The sequence below is a fragment of the Poecilia reticulata genome, linkage group LG2 (assembly GCF_000633615.1).
Source record: "Poecilia reticulata strain Guanapo linkage group LG2, Guppy_female_1.0+MT, whole genome shotgun sequence".
Lineage (NCBI taxonomy): Eukaryota > Metazoa > Chordata > Actinopteri > Cyprinodontiformes > Poeciliidae > Poecilia > Poecilia reticulata.
Genome location: NC_024332.1, coordinates 36,929,024 through 36,948,127, shown reverse-complemented (window position 1 = coordinate 36,948,127; position 19,104 = coordinate 36,929,024). Strand labels below are relative to the sequence as shown.

Here is a 19,104-nt window from a genome sequence, read left to right as displayed (position 1 = left end):
GTTTAAATAAAACTAGTTTCTTTTCTTCAAATCATGGTAATCAACTTGAAATGAACATACATAAAAAATATTCCAGTGCACTTAGAGCTCTGTGTGAGTTTTAGTTAAATTACAGTTTTTCATTGAAACGCTCATTGTACCTCTGTTCGCCTGTGCCCTCTAGTGGTCAACAGAAACATAACACGACAGATGTTGAAGCCAAAAGTTGAAGACGCGGTTACTGACATTTTTTGTTGATTGCCATCATTTTAAATGCACATCTACTATCAGATTAATATGTTAGGGTTTAAGAAAAACAATAAGAACTTTTATTATTCAAGGTTAAACAATTTTTTACATTTGTTTTTACGATGTGTCCTTGCATAACATCTACAGGATTTAAATGAGCATTTTATTTGGTGTACAACTGTATTAAAAAAATATATGTATATTTTTACAGTGGCTTGCAAAAATGTGAAACTGAAAATGGAAAGAGTATAGTATAACTGTAAGGGATAGCCATTATTCACCTAAAGTTTCAAAATGGGTGAAAAGAGCATTAATCTATGGAATAATCATGAAAAGTCTATTTACAGGATAACTGTCAGTTGTATACACATGCATATAAGTCACACAAACCATGTAGGAGTCAGAGAAACATGTGAAAGAAGGATGAAATGATTTAAAGAGTGAACGTTTTGAACTATGGAGCTACAATGAGACCAAAATCCAACTGAGAATCTTTGGCAAAACTTGAAAATTAATGTTCACAGACTCGTTTCATTCAATTTGACTGACCTTGTGCTATTTTACAAAGAAGAACCTGATTTAACAAAAGTAAATAATACTTTTACAACTCACTGCATGTTTCTGTTTTTCATCCCACCTTTTATTCTTACTTTTGAGCTATTTGCTCTTTATGTGTGCTTTTCAAAAGTTTCTTGCTAAACAGCAACTGCGTGTTTGACACTGAGGTTTCTCTGCAGGTTGCTGCATTCCTGTTTAGGAAGAAATAGCAGGAGGTTACATAACAGCCATTACTTGCTCACTGAAATATGCTGGCTGCAACTTTATTGAGTTTATTATTACTTGGAAATTATCACAAAGTGTAAGTACATACAGTCAGTGTAAATGCAAAGAATACAAAACTCATCTTGCTTATGAATATGGATTATCTTAAAAAATATACTTTGTTACTATTTTTGCAATCATTTGTGGATGAGACTGACATAAAATCACATTCAGCACATTTTATAACTATGTGAGAGGCATACTTCTTGTCTAAAAACAACTTAATCTATAAAAACATGGTGGAATGATATATGCAAATGTTTTATCTTTGAAAATTATCACATTTGCACGAGTGGTTTTTTAAAACGGAAACTGACAATCATACATGGAAATTTATGGTTGGAGGTGGTGCACTGCTAATGGTGTGTATGTTAAATGCATTTTTGTAAAGCATTTAGAAAAGTAAGGGCATGTATAAACCAATAAAATGGGATGATGTAATATGTTTTAATTATTTTGAGTTTAACAACATTTTACCATGTAAATAAACATTTAATATCCAGTCAAGACAAAGTGACTGTGGTTTGAGATTCATAAAACAGCATTTTATTAACCTTTCGTGAGGTTCGGCAGTAGAATTAGCATTCCTCTCAGACTAGTCTTAAGCTAAAGTCTCATAAGCCGTCTAGATTTATGCAAATTAAAAACTCATGTAAGACATTAACCGCTTATATAGCCTTTAACCACAACTGCGACTCGAAAATCCCCTGAACTACCGCTCGAAGAGCTCTTCTCTGCCTCGAAGCTCTCGTCTCCCACTTTTGTTTCCACTCATTGAACTCCTCACGTTAGGTGTCCGTTCAGCTGCCTGAAGAAAAAAACTGTCACAAGCAGCAGCAGCAGCATTACGGCGGCTTGTGCCCTTCAATGGTGGACTCTTCATTTGCTAACTTTCAGCGTGTCGCTCGGCTTTAAATGCTGGTTTTAGGTTGAAATCCGTCCGCAGCCTCTCTCGGGTGTTTTTAAACCACGGTAATGGAGTGTCGGGTCTTGTCTATCCAGAGTCATGTTGTCAGGGGTTACGTAGGGAACAAGTCGGCAACGTTTCCGTTACAGGTAAGAGGAAATACACCCTGCGCTCAAATATCCGTTTTACAATGAGAAAGCGTCGTGTAAAGACCCAGAGAAAGCTCTGGAGACTTAATTGGTTAGACACTATCGTGACAAATTAGATTTTAAACACGGAACTAAAGCACTGAACAAATGCACAACACAGGCCGGTTTTATAATTATGACAGGTCCTTTACTCAGTATGACACCTACAACTATAATTAATGTTATAAAGTTAATGTAGGACAAATGACTCTTCAAGATAAAGGTGATTTATTAACGTTAGATTAATTTGTATATTATTACCTGATAAAAGCATTAACCTCTAAAACTTAATTTTGTTTAGATCTCAACTGACAGACCAACACAAAGTAGTTTATTTTGTTTTGTTTTAAGAATTTGTTTTTTCAAATACAACTCTGAAAAGTGTGGAGTGCGTATTTTTACACCCTCTGAGTCATTCCTTTCGTTGCCATGGCAGCAGCAAGTATTTCTGGGTACATCTCAACCAGCTTTCCATATCTAGAGAGCTCTACATTTATTACTTTTTCCTCCTTGTAAAACAGATCAAGCTCAGCCACATTAGATTTAGACTGCCTGTCAACAGGGCTCTGTAGCAAGACCTGAGTCTTGCTACAGAATCTTGATTAGATTTAGGTGTGGACTTTGACTAGTCCGTTTTAGCACATGAATTTACTCAGCTCTGGCTGCATGTTTACGATTGTTGTATTGGTGCAAGCTGAGCCTTCTCCCTAGTCTCAGGTTTTTTACAGCCTATGACATGTTTTTGTTGTTGTTTAAATCCAAATAAAATACATCTAAATTTTCAGTCTTCACTGGACAAAATGTGAAAAAATCAAGGAATACGAGTTCTCTTGCAAATCACTCTGAAGTTATATAGACTTCAGAGTCTATATAACTATATAAGCCAGAAATTAATATTTTGGATGCAGCTTTTAGGTGCTGAACCTGACATTTTAGTTAATAAATGCTAAATTGGACTGAAAATATTTTATTCTTGTTTCTTAAGCAAATTATTTTTTTGAATTAATTATGTTTATTTAACATAAAATAGCTTGCATCATGGTGCTTATGAGCTAATTTGCAGCATGTTTCCCTAGATAGCTCTAAAAACTATTAAGAAGTGAAATGGTAATAACAATTTCAAATAATAAAACATAATATTGACTACTTATGGAAAATCATACATAAGGGGAAAAAAAGACATATATGGTTCTAGAAACATTAAAGTCTTTGAGCTCTTTAGTTTCTTGCAGCCCATCACAAATTATTTAATAATTTGTATTTATTAAATACAGTTTGAAAGGGATAACAGATGGATTCTGTATCACCATGGTGGCTAAAAACTAATATTTTCCCTATGATGTTTAACTTTAAAGAAGTCTAAATCAACTGAATGCTGTGTGTTGAGTCTTCTCCATTCACTGCCTCTCTGGGAATTACCTCTTTGTAGGAAACATAATTTGATCCTGAGGCTTACTGTTCTCACAGTTCAGTGAAATTAAGACACCGATCCAGGTCAGTGTTATTGTTCTCCGCTCTCACCGCTGCATCGTTCCTGTTTTTCCAGGTGCTGGGCTTTGAAGTGGACTCCATCAACTCTGTGCAGTTTTCCAATCACACAGGTTGGTTTTGTCTTCCCTTCACAGAGACGCTTTGCGACTTTCATCAGGGAATTAATCATTTCTGTTCAAACAAGTTACGCCCTCTTTTTTATTTTCTGTCTTCATTTTGCGCCAGCATGTCAGTGCAGTCGCTACTGTTGGCCTTTTTGTTCCAGATTTGGTTTTTCACATATGATTAGAAGGAGAAGTTAGCTAAGACGTTAGCTAAGTTCATTCTCCATCCTATGCTGATTAAAACTCACCAAATCCTCAGTGCTCATTCTTTACGCCATTAAGCATTTGGGAACAAACTACAGCTTGTCTTTGTTGTTTTGTTTTAGTCCCTTTTATAATAAATAAAAATATATTTAAGATGTCAGAACAGTACATTTGACTGTGTACCTTGAAAAAGTATTTATGTTCCTTCAACCTTTCCACATTATGTCACTACAAACTTCAATCTGTTTTATTTGGGCATGAATGTAAAGTGGAAAGTATCCACACTTTTTTCAGTGTTTCAGTTTTTTTGTTTCCGAATCTGAAAAGTGTGGAGTGCTTGGGTATTCCGATTCCCCTAGATTAAATCCAGGACAACAATCTGCCTTCAGATGTCAGCTAATTACCCCGGCTGTGCTTAATCTGTTCTCTATACGCGTTCAGCTCTCGTTGAAAAAAAATTACCTACTAAGAGGTCAATTGTAACTCTGGAGAAGCTGCAAAGAACAATAGCTCAGGTGGGAGAATCTGCTAGCAAATGTAAGCTTCTTCCTTCATGCTAAAGAAAATGCAACTCATATTTTTGTTTTCAACTTAAATACCAATGAATTAAATACAACTTTTTGTTTTTTGCATGACAGCGATGTGAAAAGGTTCAAGAGGCATTCATACTTTTCCAAAGCTGTGCTTTATTTTTTCCTTTACAGGATCTGACATGTTTGCTTAAATACAGTAAAACAAGCAAAAATGTGTTTTGCGTGAAAGTCTAGACGGTCCCACTCAGTGGTTTTTGGCTGCAGCCCACTTGTTTCCCAGAAGCCTGTTGTTGTCTGGGTCAAAATGTGGTTCAGACAACTGAAGAGAGGGACTCCAGCCATCTTAATCATAACTTACTCTCCCAAAAGCGCATGTAAAAATCGATTCTCTGCTAAAGTTATGTTTTTGCGGAGTTTCTTAACTTGTCTTTTACTAGTTTGGACTGCTATGTCCATCTTTTCTTTATTCAGGGAGGCAAACCAGTTTTCTGGCCAAACCAAAATCTTAATCCTTTCAAAGATTTTAAAAAGACGAAGGATCAATAATAAAGGATGAAAAAAAAATACAACTTTCTAAGAAAACCTGGGTTGTTTCCATTCATATCTTTTCCTAGAAAATGCATAAAGAGCTGTAGAAATCTATATATGCATTATTTTATTTTAGATTTAAAACCACAAGTTTAGACAAAATATATGATTAATGTCTGCTGCAGAGTTGATCTTTACTGTCTTACTGTCAAAGACGTGTTTGTTTTAAAGAAGTGATCTGGGTCAGGGGTTAAAGTTAATGGTTCATCTCAGAACCGCCTCCTCCTTACTTTGAAAAATGATAAAACCCCATCAAGATTTGATCCCATCAAAGAAAATCATGAAATATCTTAGCAAACGGCTGTTTATTAAGGGAAAAACTTCTCTCAGAACGTAAGTGGATTATAGCTGCATACACACTGACGGAGAATTATCAGAAATTGTTGACTGAATTGACCAGGTTTAGACTTGGGACGTCGGTTCAAAGGTGCAAATCGCCTCGTCACCTGAATCTCTGCAGCTTATTCACTTTTCTATAGCAAATCATTGAAGTTAGTTTATTTTGTCCATATTAATGGTAAAGAACAGAAGCATTTAGTTGGTTCAGCTTTATAATCCACTCTACTAGTTCATTTTAACATTTTTTTATACTATATAAGAGTTGTATATTAGTGGATATTGATAGTTATGTATTAGGATTTTTGTTTTAAATATCTGAACTACTGCCAAGACTGGAGCCATGACATTTCCTATTGTATCTCGTTTTCATTCCTCGCTGTTGTTCTTTTATTTTTAAGCAGTTATGATTCATGGTGGCAAAACCTTAAACTGCTGCTGCACCAGTTACTCAGCAGGTTGTTGCTAGGTAACCGAAGAGAGAGAGAGAGGTAGCTAATTCCACCAACATTTTGTTAGCTAGCTGTGAGAGGTTAAGCATCCAAAGCCTTTCCTCTGCCTACATCTCCCAGAATGCTGTGCAGTTCGGGAACGGAGTTCAATGAATATTCAATATATTAAATATTTGATTAGATTTATTATCTGATATAATATAACTCGTCTAAGCATAGATGACTTAAAGACACCTAGCCAAACACAGAAACAACTGATCTGATTGGATACAAAAATCATTTCCAGAATTCCTTGTGTTGGTTGGAAAGGACTAAAAAAGAAACATCAGCCTGGTTTTAAGTTGCTGTTAGCTTGACTGAAATGCTAATTGTTTACAATGACCACATAATTGCACAATTTAACATTTCGAAAATAAATTTGCTCAATGAAAGCATGGAAATTTCGAACAAGCTCGTTTTTCAATCAAACGTTTTGGTGCTACAAGGAGAGGATTTTTGGCTGTATCAAAATTGGTTCACTTCCGATCGAGATGTTGCCAGTTGTGCAAACCACAAAATAAAAATATCCATACACTTTATGAATATGGATTATCTTAAAAAACATGTTATGATTTTTGCAATCATTTGTGGATGAGACTGACATAAAATCACAATCAGCACATTTTATAACTATGTGAGAGGCATACTTCTTGTCTAAAAGCAACTTAATCTATAAAAACATGGTGGAATGATATATGCAAATGTTTTATCTTTGAAAATTATCACATTTGCATGAGTAGTTTTTTTAAACGGAAACTGACAATCATACATGGAAATTTATGGTTGGAGACGGTGCACCGCTAATGATGTGCATATTAAACACATTTTTGTAAAGCACTTAGAAAAGTAAGGGCATGTATGAACCAATAAAATTGGATGTCTTAATATGTTTAATTATTTTGAGTTTAACAACATTTTACCATGTAAATAATCATTTAATATCCAGTCGAGACAAAGTGACTGTGGTTTGAGATTCATAAAACAGCATTTTATTAACCTTTCGTGAGGTTCGACAGTAGAATTAGCATTCCTCTCAGACTAGTCTTAAGCTTAAGTCTCAGCTTAAATTGCTGTCAAGCTAACAGCAATTTATGCTAATTAATTGCTGTTAGCTTGACTGAAATACTAATTGTTTACAATGACCACATAATTGCACAATTTAACATTTTGAAAAGGAATTCGCTCATTGAAAGCATGGAAATTTCGAACAAACTGGTTTTTCAATTAAAGGTTTTGGTGCTACGATGAGATGATTTTGTTTCTGTATCAAAATTGGTTTATTTCCGATCAACAACGAGACGTTGCCAGTTTTACAAACCACAAAGAAGACGACAACAGGAACTAACTGGAGGATCATTTCGCAGCATTGTTCCGTATTAACGTGTGATTCTAATTGCGTTTCTTATTTAATGAAAATTGTGTTTTTTATTCTTCTTCGACCTTACTGGAAAATTTACAAAGTTTACACTCATTTGTAATGGAAACGCAGCTACAGATTCTCTAAAACAAGGATCTCTCTGACTTCCCTGCAAGTAATATGTTGACTGCTCATAAATAGTTCACACAACCCCACTCAACTCTACTCTTCATCTATCAAACATTTGTGGCTGTTCAGATTAACATTTTTCTTTTGCGTTCATGCCTGAATTAGATTTTTTCAGGTTTCACCTGGGTTTTGAATACTAGTGTCACGAGCTGAAAAAAAAGGGTGGAGTTAAGTTTAGGGAATTTAAAGATAGTTTTAGGAGGAGTTCTTCATTTCAAAGGTCCACCATTTTCTTTTCTTTTAACCGGCGCAGCCTCGTGGGGAACAATGCATTGCTCTCCATTTCCCACAGATATCTAGTGCCTTCGGGACCCAGTTTGGCTGTAAAAACGTTGCTCAGAGCCACATGAAGGAAAACAAAAGCCTGATGAAGCGAGAAGGACACATGCAGAGATGATGGGATTATTTTCTGAGCTGCATGTGCTAAAATATGTGGAGAATGTGCTTCCTTCAAAGGATTTAGAGACATTTACATTGGAATTACTTGAAGTAAAATCAACATCGGTTCCTTGGAAAAACGAAGCTCTCGTGTTTTGAAGCTTTCATGTAAACTAATGAGCTGTGATCTTTGCGTCCAGTTCTTCATGGTATGTGTAAACATTGTGAAGCACAGCACATGTTTTGCTGTGAGTTTCCTTATAGAGTTGATTTATTGGCTCAGTGTTGAGCTTCGTGTGCAGGATGCCAAGTTCATGTCTTTGTGTGTCTGTTTTGTCCCCGAACATTTGCAATCAGAACAGCTTCTTCTGTTTTGTTGAAGGTTAGGGGTGAGCAGGAAACAAAGGAAAAGCAGAACTGGTTTCCAGACAACAACGTTCCCATTCAGTCGGTGCTGAGGCCCCGTTTGGCCCTGGAAGACTAAACACGCAGGACACTCAATTAAAATGTTTTCATCTGCTTTTACCAAATCCTGTAGGCCTCATTCGGCTAAAAAAACAGAAATAAGTTTGTTTTTGGATATTTTTTCAGCTGTAGGCTGTTTCTTCCTTAAAACAACAACCTGACCTTTGACCTCTCTGCTCAGGCTACGCCCACTGGAAGGGACAGGTGCTGACCGCGGAGGAGCTGAATGTGCTGTACGACGGAATCAAGCTTAATAAAGTGAACCAGTACGATTACATTCTCACAGGTGGGTTTAAAATAACAATTTGAAGCATAAAATGTGTTTTTGTTTATAGCTGCTAATCATTGCAAAGTGGAAGGAACAGTAGAAGGAAAATGTCAGTGGAAACAGACATTTTTTTTCCATAAATCTGAGTTTGAGTTGTTTTTGCAGGAAGACAGGTGAGCATAACCAAAACAACCTGCAGCTTTAGCTGTAGATAAATGTGGTTTTAACAAATGCCACGTCTCTGTATTTATTTCCAGCGAGCGCAAAAGCTAAATTTAAATGCTTTTACCAGCTACTAATCTGATGTTTGTGGTAAATATTTTTTCTTGGCCTAATCTTTTTGTGGTTTCTGAATAAATCATCTTAGAAACTTAAACCAGATAAAAGCAGTCTGATTATGGCACTCTATGACTTTATCTTGATCTCTGCAGCAAACACTGCTGATATTAACTTATCAGCAAAGTGATAAGCAAAGTGATTGCCAATTAAACGTCTGATACAGTTCATAAACCTTTGTGTGCATTAGCATGGGAGTAGCTCTTAAAAACGTGATTTTACTCATCAATAATATATGTTTCTGATGATAAAATTTGTTTATTTTAGCCATTTTTGAAGTGAACATTGTCATTTGGCAATTTCAAATTTGCTTAATTTTACTAGTTATTATTATTTTTTTTTATTCACCTTGTATGTAGTAAAATGGTTGCTCTCTGTCGCTTTTCCTTTCGCCACTGTTTCATCTTATTATGTAGATGACAAACAGCTGAGTTATAGTCTGTATAAATATTAAGCTTTAACATATAAATGCTTAAAGCAGTCAGATTGACATAATACATTTTTTTATGTGTTTTTCCCTAAGGGTACAGCAGAGACACGTCCTTCCTGGAGGTGGTGGTTGACATCATCCAGGAGCTAAAGAAGGCAAACCCCAGCCTGGTGTATGGTGGGCAACATTTTCCACTTCAAAACAGTAAAACTGATGTTTTATTTTTTATTACCTGATGACAAATATTGTCTTTATTTCAGTTTGTGATCCTGTTATGGGAGACCAAGGTGCTATGGTACGAAGCCTTTAGCAAATGTCCATGCTCCTTTTTTTCATTGAAATATAAGAAATCTGACAAACTCCGTGAAATGTAATGATGATTGTTAAAAATACTTTCTGTTTGTGTTTGTCAGTACGTCCCAGAGAACCTGCTGCCTGTCTATAAGAACAAAGTAGTGCCTTTGTCGGATATTCTCACCCCGAACCAGTTTGAAGCGGAGTAAGTTCATTTTAATCTGTTACCACAGAGCAAACGGTGACACACGTTTCCTAAGTGAGACGTCTGGTTTTCTGCTCCATCAGATTGTTAACTGGGAGGAAAATAAACACAGAAGACGAAGCTGTTCAGGTGAGAATCCTCAAAGTAGCACAACTTCAACAGATATTTACTCACATAAAAAGGTAAAAAATAGCCAGAAATTACTCAATTAAGAGTAAAGTATTTGGTAAAATGTTTACTCAAGTACTGAGCAACTTATCAAATTATCAGTCATTTAATATTTAAAATTTACATAACCAGAAGGAACAAAATATACAGTTTAATGGAGGTTTTGGTATTTTAAAAACTAAAATGACAATAATTCATATAAGTAACAAAATCGGGTAAAAGAAAACCTTTCCAGAGTTTCAGTTTCTTTCAATAAAAAACTTATAAAATTTTAACAAGAACTGCAGCTGTGAGTGTCTGAGTCTGGTGAATCTTTGGTTAAAACGCATTTGTTTTTCACTCAGTGGGTAGAAAATCCAGAGATTTTACTCAAGTAAGAGTAGAAATACTTCATAATAAAATTACTGAAGTAAAAGTAAAAAGTACAGTATAGTAAAACAAGTCCTTAAAGTAAATTAAAGTTACTAAAGTAAATGTGACTGAGTAAATGTAGCTAGTTACTACCTGACTCTGAGTGTCCTCAGCATTTTCTCTTTGCTGTATTTGTGTTTCTGTCCTGCAGGTGATGGACTTGCTTCATGAAATGGGTCCTGACACGGTCGTCCTCACCAGCACCGATCTGCCCTCTAGACAGGGAGACCAGTTCCTGGTGGCACTGGGGAGCCAGAAAATAAGTAAAGTTTTTAATCAGTTCTGTCTTTCACATAAAACACAACAAGAAAATTTTGTTCTGAACATTTTTGACAATATATTGATCAATGTTCCACTTACTGCTAATCAAAGTCAAGTCTAAGCATGTGGGGGACTTTAGCCTCGATCTGAAGGAACTCAGTGTTTCGGCTAGTTTGCAGTTTTCTTCCAGCCTGAAAACTGAAGTTATTTTCTTTGGACCTAAAAAGGAACGAACCAGAATCAACACTCAGCTTCATTTATTACAACTAAAAACCAGAAATCAGGCCTGAAATCTGGGAGTAGTGAATGGACTCTGACCTGAACCTTCAGAGCCACATAAAGGCAGTCATGAAGTCGGCCTTCTACTACCTGAAGAACATTAGAGGACTGATGTCTCAGCGAGATCTAGAGAAACTCATCCATGCGTTTATCTTTAGTTGCATTGATCACTGCAACAGTGTCTAAATCAGTCCTCCAGCTGCAGCTGACCCAAAACGCAGCTGCTGGTGTTCTGACTAAAACTAGGAAGATTGAGCTCATCACCCCAGTTTTAAAGTCCCTATACACTGGCTCCCTGTAGCTCAGAGAAAAGGCTTTAAAATACTGTTAGTTTATAAATCACTGAATGGTTTACCACCCCAATACATTAAAGATCTTGTTCCAGGTTTGTTGTTGCTCATCAGAACCCTGTGTCCTCCTCAGGGAAACCCGATGGGACCAGCACCAATCAAAGGATCTGCCTGGACATCCCTAAAGTCAACGCCGTGTTTGTGGGGACGGGCGACCTGTTTGCTGCCATGCTGCTCGCCTGGACTCACCATCACCCCAACGACCTGAAGGTACCAATCGTTTTCAGTGAAATACTCCTGAGTCCTGACTGCATCCAGTAAAGAGCGTCTTGGTGTAACACGGATGTGCTTTGACTCTTCAGACTGCCTGTGAAAAAACGGTTTCAGTGATGCACCACGTCATCAAGAGGACCATCACTTACGCCGTTGGTAGGGTTTGTTTTTGTTTCTTCAGGCTTTCTGTTTGTCTCCAAGCTGCTTCCTGAACAAAGCCAGGGATTATTTTAACTCCAGTAAAATACAACTGGCTCTAAATGTTGAAGAAGAAACAGTAGTGCTGTTAATTTTAGACAAATTAGTAGTTTGTGTGTTTGATTCTGATTTATATTATACAAACTTCAGTTTTTTTATTGAGATTTTATGTGATAGAGTAGCACAGAACTGAGTGTTAAAGGAGTTCTTTCTCTGGAATATGAGTGAATACTTTTCTTTAAGTTACAGCTGCACATTAGCTTTGTATATCTAGAGAATTACATTTTTGCCCATTTTTCTTTGCAAAATGTCTCAGCATTAGTTGGTTTGAATGGGATGTGTCTGGAAATCTGAATGGAAATTAACCTCTTGAATTTAGCTAATCTTTTCTGTCTCTGCTTAAGAAAAGGATTCCCACAGCATGATGCTGCCATCACATCCAGTACCCTTTTTGTTTCTGGATCTCTTTGCTATGATCAATGCTCTGTTTGTCCAGTTGGTCAGTTTGCAGCTATTGAACAGTGATTATCAAAACTTGAATGTTTTGTTGTTTTTTAATAACTTTTTAATGAGGTAATCCTGCTTTAAACTTCTCCATGATTTTATTCCCGACCTGTTCAGTGTTTCTTAATCTTGATTTGACCGTTTGATCACTAATATTCTCCAAAACAACTGCATTCATACAACCGATTAAATATTTAACCAGACTAATCGCGCTGTGACTAATCACTGTGTTTAACTTTGTAAGTAGGTCTGCTGTCACAATAACACATTTTGCTGAACGATAAATTGACCCAGGAGTTAAAATATTGTTGTTCTGAGTCCATATTGAAGCAGCATCATGTTAATGGCATAATAATGAAGGAACGCTTCCTCAAAGATCGATAAACTTTACATTTTAATGAACATTTAACACTGCAACTGGAGACATTTTAAATATCCAGAATAAATAAGCAAAAGAACAGAAGGAGCAAATAAAGTGATTTATGAATTCTCTGTAAACAAAGTTGTCCTTTAAACAAAAAGTTTTAGTCGAGACTAAAACACCAAACTGAAGACTTTTATTATCCATTTTAAAAAAAATTCTCGTAGGAGAAAAAATTATAAATCGTACAAATACAAATTATTTTGCTCTTTTTCATTTATCTTGCAATTAAATGATTTATTGCTTGTTGCGACAGTCCTATTTGCAAGCTTTAAATGTTTTCAAAAACTTGCATATAATTTGCTTATAAATGTCCAAACGTGCACATGGAAATGTTTTCATATTCAGGTTTACAAGAAGTAATTTTAAATTTTCAGACTTTAATTTAGAAATAACTATGAGCTGCTTGAGCTTCGGTTGGAGGATAATTTATCATTGCTGTATGTATCAAACATCCAAACTTGGTTTTTCCATCATGGTGTTTTTTTAAAGTGAAATTTGATGCTGAAAACGGCGCTTCTTTTCACTCACATTTACGACTCTGTGCATTGCTGACCGCAGTATAAGGCCGTGTAGCGCGCCACATGAGAGAGGCTTTTAGCTCGCAATCGGTAATACGATTAATCTGCATTATCTAATATTAACACCTTATACTTCTTAGATTAATTGCAAAGTCATAATTGATACTGAGAATAAATGACCTTATTTTGTATGTAATTTTATGACTTTCTAAAGCAAATTGCACTGAATTTTAATGAGCATCTGAGTAAAGAGTTTAAATGTACATCATGATTTTCCAGTTTTAATTGTGAAACGTTAATATTTTCCTTTAACTCCACAGTTATGCTCTATTTTATGTTGGTCTCTTAAAAACAAATCCAGCTAAAGGTTTTGGTTTTGATGTGACAAAATGTGAAAAAGCTCCAGATGGATTTATTATTTTGCAAATGAAAACTACAAAGAGTCAAAAGGTTTTCAGTGAAAATTTATATTTATATACTCTCTTTTAGTATGTATGTATCCTCTTTGTCACGTGTCAAACTCGAGGACCGCGGGCCAAATCCAGCCTGCCACAGCTTTTTATGTGGCTCTCTACATTCTAGACTAAACACTAATTGGGCTTAAATATAATTTTATTAATCATATCAATGCAGTTTTTCTGTTTACTGCCAAATTATATCAATCAGTTTTTTGCAAATTATCATGGAAATTCACACAAATTCAACAAATACCTCCACTTTTTTTGCACTAATACATAATTGGTAGTTTATAACAGATTTCTACTAAACAGCTACCTGAGCTTTAACTAATGTCAGCGAATAATAAAGTTGCGTTTACTGATATAAATAAGCACAAATCTTTCCAAAATAGAACCACAAACAATTAGATTTTTTTTTTTGCAAAAACTCACAAAAAGAATTGTGAAATCCTGGAAGGACTGAAAAGATGTTCAATAATATTTAATTTTAAGAATTAATTGGTATTTTAAGTTTGTGAACGGGTTTTACCAATACATTCTGGCACAACCGGCCCTGTAAGAGGATTTATGATCTTGATTTGGCCCAAAACAAAAATGAGTTTCACCCCCCGTGTCTGTGTACATTTTATTTTATTAGATTTCTTAAACTGGGACTTGAGTCTGAATTTTGTACCACAAACATGCAGATGTGAGGATAACAGTCCTTGAGTCCTGACCGTGTGTCCGCCTGTCCTGCAGAGACGGCTGGTCCTGGGAAGAAGCCCAGCCCGGCCCAGCTGGAGCTGCGGATGGTCCAGAGCAAAGCGGACATCGAGAACCCTGCCATCGTCGTAGAAGCGAACGTCTTAGACAAGTCTCCGGACCAAAAGCAGTAGACCACCTGTGAAGCATTTCACCAAGCGTTGGTATGATTCCAGTCGCTCAGCCGGATGCGCGTCAGACTCGCTCATCTCTGACAGCATTCGTGTCTCTGCCTTACAAAACCTCTGAGAGTTCAGCAGGATGTGTGGTGTGTAAACACTCTGGTTGCACTGCCGTGTGTTCACTGTTACGGTCCATGTAGATGCCCCTCACTTCTAACAAAAAAACAGAATACCTGAGTTAAAAAATGTCTTAGAATAGTAAAAGTGAGTCCTTTCTGTAACACAACTCATTCCAGTTCTTCTGAAAAGAAAGCCAGTGTTTGCATGAAAATGCATCTTGTCTGTCTGGACTCATCAGGACTAGTCACAAATACGTAGAAGCACAACAGCCTCCTGTTTGTAACGATATTCAGTAAACTATTATCACATCATGAACTTAGAAAACTGCTCAGATTTGCGATTCCAAAATGTTGAACATCTTATGCAACTAACCCAAACATGGTCTAGTTTTACTAACACTGTTAATTCGACTTTGTTTAATTTTAAACAAAATGTAACTTTAACGATGATCATGTTAATAATTAATATAAACGACGGTTGTTTTTAATCTTTTTTAATTATGCAATGCTTTCTTGAACTAGCAGGTGTGTTAGATTCATGTCCTATCTCAAATTGAGGTGTTTGCACAGATAATCTTTAAGATACTCACAAGTGATCGCTGTTTTTGTTTCTGACTCTGTTGTCACGTCTCATAAAGAGTCGGTACAAGAGACCACAGTGTATAGCCTTAGCAGGGTTAGAGACGAGAAATTATAATGGTCATGATGAATGTTTTAGCAGAACCTTACGCGTAGTGTTAGAGAGTCAAGTGCCAAACCTTTAATTGTTGCTCATTTGTAGAGCAATTTAATGAACAGACAATAAATGATTAATCTTTTACTGAAAAGGTGTCAATTCTGTTCTTATTGTTTTGTGACTTTGCGATGATGTCACAAATTCAGATGCTTTTTTTCGATTCAAAAGGTTTGAATAAGTCGCTTTTCCATAAGGTGTTCAAATGATGAAGCAACTGGTGGTCCGCAGCCGCCCCCTGGTGGTCCGCGAGGTACTGCATGAAATCGACCGTTTATTTGCCGTGACGTCAGCTCAAAGTACGACGCTTAAGCTAACTTAGCAAAGGATTGTGTTTAAAACTAATAATGGATAAAAGGTTTACAACCAGGTCACTCAAAAGAAAAACAGAAGATACTGGTGGAAAGAAAACAACCGCAGGGATAAATCCAGAGGACTGGCGAGTCGATTCTTTTCAACGGCTCTATGCCATAAACGAGTCTCAGTTGGTGAGAATTTATTTTTTTTACGACTTTGCTAGCTAATGCTTTTCCCACATCAACAGCTATTATTTTTATTTCATAAAAAAATATTTAATCGTCAAATAAATACAATAGATAAATACAATTGACAGAAATTGTGGGTATTTTTTATATTTAATTGTAAAGAAGTCTATTTTTCTTTCAGTATGCTTGTAAATTACAAATAGCCCTAAAATAAAAATGCAAGCAACACAACTTATTTTTTATTTCCACATGTTTTCTATCATTGGAAAGCATAGAATCCACACATTCAGAATCTGTACATGACTGAAACATGGTTTAGTTGTCGCATTTACAAAACAGAACCACACTTCTCATTAAGATGTACAAAGACGACAACAGTAAGAGAGTTATGAGATTGTTATTTTAATTTCTGGTTGCATATATTAAGATGTGTTACTGCAGGGTAATTTCAAGTTAGGTGGTTCATCAGTGTTTGTTTAGGCTAAATGGTCCTCGATTCGAAAAGTTTAAGCAACACTGCTTAGGGTCAAAAACTATCACAGCTCTGTTAGCTTATGACTCTAAAATGGCCAGCAATTTCAGTTTGACAGACTGATTTCATATTAGAGACAATAAAAGTGGAAGAAATATCTAGTTGAGAAATCCTGCAATCGCTAAAATCTCACGCTCCTCTATTTTGTTTACATTTTGTTAAGAAGGAAGCTTCACTCACTCTTCTTCAGTGGTTCTTGGTGCAGCGCCCCCACAGGCGAGGAGGGGATCTACTACTTGTTTAGATTTTAACGGCATCTTTCGTCCATTAATGTAGCGCTACTGYCATCTGAAACAGGCTTTTCAAAGGATTTGGTTAATTTGACTGCGTGAAAACAAACCGCAGCAGCTGAAAATGTAACGAATGTTGAACCGAGGAAACTAATAAGAGTTTTTGACTCAAGGTCTCAGTCCTGATTAGAATAATGATCAAATATCCAGCAAGAATGATGCCAGAAGTGATCGACTACAAATTCTTTTTTTTTTTTTCAAAGAAAAGTTAGCCAAACATCTATGGATAATCATAAATTATTTAGTAAAAACACAAATTCATAAATGTGGATCAAATTCTGGGTTGTTTGTTTATTTCATGAAATTTACATTACATATTTAGTATGGGATTGTTAAACTTCTGACTGCATCTGTATGACCAAAGTATGCTTTTTTATTAAGCTTAAACCAATCTATTCCAGGTAAGGAAGCCTTAGTTGTCATGCCAGACGGTTTCTTTGTCGTGTGATGAGAGCCTGGTGACAGTTCTGTTTCGCCAGCACTATCCACAATAAGACCAGCCAGCATTAGCCCAGGTGACCTGGCAGGGCTTTACGTCTGGCCAACTGCAGCACTATGCACAGCAGCAAGGCAGAAACTGTTTATTTATTAGGAGTTTGCAAGAAATAAATCTCATCGGTTTAAAGGATACATGCAAAAAGCATTGCACTAAAGCAACATTTGTTAAAATCAGGTGGGCAGAATACCCAAAAAATGATACTCAGGTAAGAGCAGCACTATTTTTAATCAAGTAAAAGTAATAAGTTGCCATCCAAGAAATAAGTCTAGTTGGAATAAAAAAGTATTTTGGTAAAAAGTCTACTCAAGTACTGAGTAACTGATCAAATTATTAATCATTTAATATTTAAAAATTACACCATCAGATGAACCAAAATTCAAAGTTAAGTGGAAATTTTGGTATTTTAAGAACAAAAATAACAATAACTAATATATGTAATAAAAATAACAAAATCAGGAAAATAAAAATGTTTCTAAATCAGTTCCTTTCAATAAAAAACTTATGAAACTCTAACAAAAACTGCAGGTGTGTGTCTGGCGAATATTTGGTTAAACCATGTTTGTTTTTCATTCAGTGGGTAGAAAATCCAGAAATTTTACTTGAGTAGAAATACTTCATAATAAAATTACTCAAGTAAAAGTAAAAACATTGAGGTAGAATGTACTCTTAAAAGTATTCTTAAAAGTATTCTTTTAAAAAGTTACTCAAGTAAATGTAATTGGGCAAATGGAACTAGCTCCTACTAAAAACTCTGGTTAAAATATAGATACTTTGAAAACTTACATTATTGTTCTCTTATCTGAGGTGTAGTTTTCTATAATCACCAGCAGGGGGCTGAAGGTGAGACGTGAATAAGAATCCAACTTCGAAGAAAAAAGAAGAAAAACCCACTAAATATCTCATCTCATTTAAACTACAAGTGTTAGAATATTTTGAAACAGTTAATGTGTTTAAGTAATTAACTTTAGAAAAATTATGTTTTTAAAGATTAATTTGGACTAGAGCAATGTGAAAAATATATTAATTGAAGACAAACAAAACCAGCATTTAGAATATTAAATCAGACCAATAATGCACAATAATGTCCTTGTGTTGCAGATTTAATATTCATTACTTGGTTACTTGGCTCATTTTGCAAGAATTATTGCATCAGTACTGCTTTCAGTCAATCAAACTGTGACATTGTCGACGTGTTAAAGAAGCAAAGTCTTATCCAAGTTATTGAATGGTTTTTGCTTTACAGGCCTTTTTAAAGTATCAGTTTCCACAGCACTTTATCCTTCCACTTAACCTTTCAATAACATATTTTGATACTTTTTAAAAACAGTTTCCCTATCAAAGAGCTTTAGAGTATTACCCTCCTTAAGAAGAAAATCAAGTCAGCAATATTTCTCATCACAGTGTAAAACAAACAAAGACAAACAAAGCTTTACTACTTATGACTCTAGAGATAAATGTGGATTATTTTTAAATCCACATTAAAAAGTATTCTTAACATGGAGAAATGGTTATGGAGAAAGTTATGGACTGTTTCTGATTAATAACTGTCAGTTAAAAAATATGTATAATCCAAAAAAAAAGGGGTAGCTTAAATTTAACTAATCTTGTTTGATTTTTCATCATTATTCTTCAAACTATGTGCTTTGAAAAATAATTTTCTAAGAAAATACTCTCCTTCTTTGTTTTAAGATGTTTAAATATGTCAGTCTGTATAATAATTTATTAGTTTAACTTTTAAGTAACTAACTTTTCAAATATATTGTAATGCATCAAGATACATTTGTTTGGGAAAAGTCAAGCACTCTTTGGGACCCTGAAGCTTTGTTCGATTATACCTTGGTCCAGCTTAGACATCTATTTTTTTAGTTTCTAGTGTGCATTCTAATTAGTCTTGTGAATATTATAAAAAGATTTGCTTTCTTCTATAATTTCACATTTGAATAAATCAGAAACTATATGGAGTTGAAGTATTATTTGTGCTGAAT

General features: G+C 35.3%; 1 protein-coding gene across 1 annotated transcript; it reads left to right on the top strand.

The window, feature by feature from the left end:
- The first annotated feature begins 1,848 nt into the window (after positions 1-1,848).
- LOC103460921 (pyridoxal kinase) lies at positions 1,849-15,407 on the top strand. Its single transcript, XM_008403239.2, has 11 exons — positions 1,849-2,106; positions 3,692-3,746; positions 8,463-8,567; positions 9,409-9,492; positions 9,576-9,610; positions 9,729-9,814; positions 9,898-9,943; positions 10,545-10,656; positions 11,357-11,493; positions 11,586-11,652; positions 14,337-15,407. The coding sequence occupies exons 1-11, from the start codon at positions 2,026-2,028 to the stop codon at positions 14,471-14,473; spliced, it is 945 nt and encodes a 314-aa protein (XP_008401461.1). The 5' UTR covers positions 1,849-2,025; the 3' UTR covers positions 14,474-15,407.
- Positions 15,408-19,104: the final 3,697 nt, after the last annotated feature.

Coding starts and splice junctions, on each gene's coding strand:
- LOC103460921 (XM_008403239.2), top strand. CDS start 2,026: ATGGAGTGTCGGGTCTTGTCTATCCAGAGTCATGTTGTCAGGGGTTAC. Junction 8,568..9,408: donor GTACGATTACATTCTCACAG/GTGGGTTTAAAA, acceptor TTTTTCCCTAAG/GGTACAGCAGAGACACGTCC. Junction 11,653..14,336: donor GACCATCACTTACGCCGTTG/GTAGGGTTTGTT, acceptor CCTGTCCTGCAG/AGACGGCTGGTCCTGGGAAG.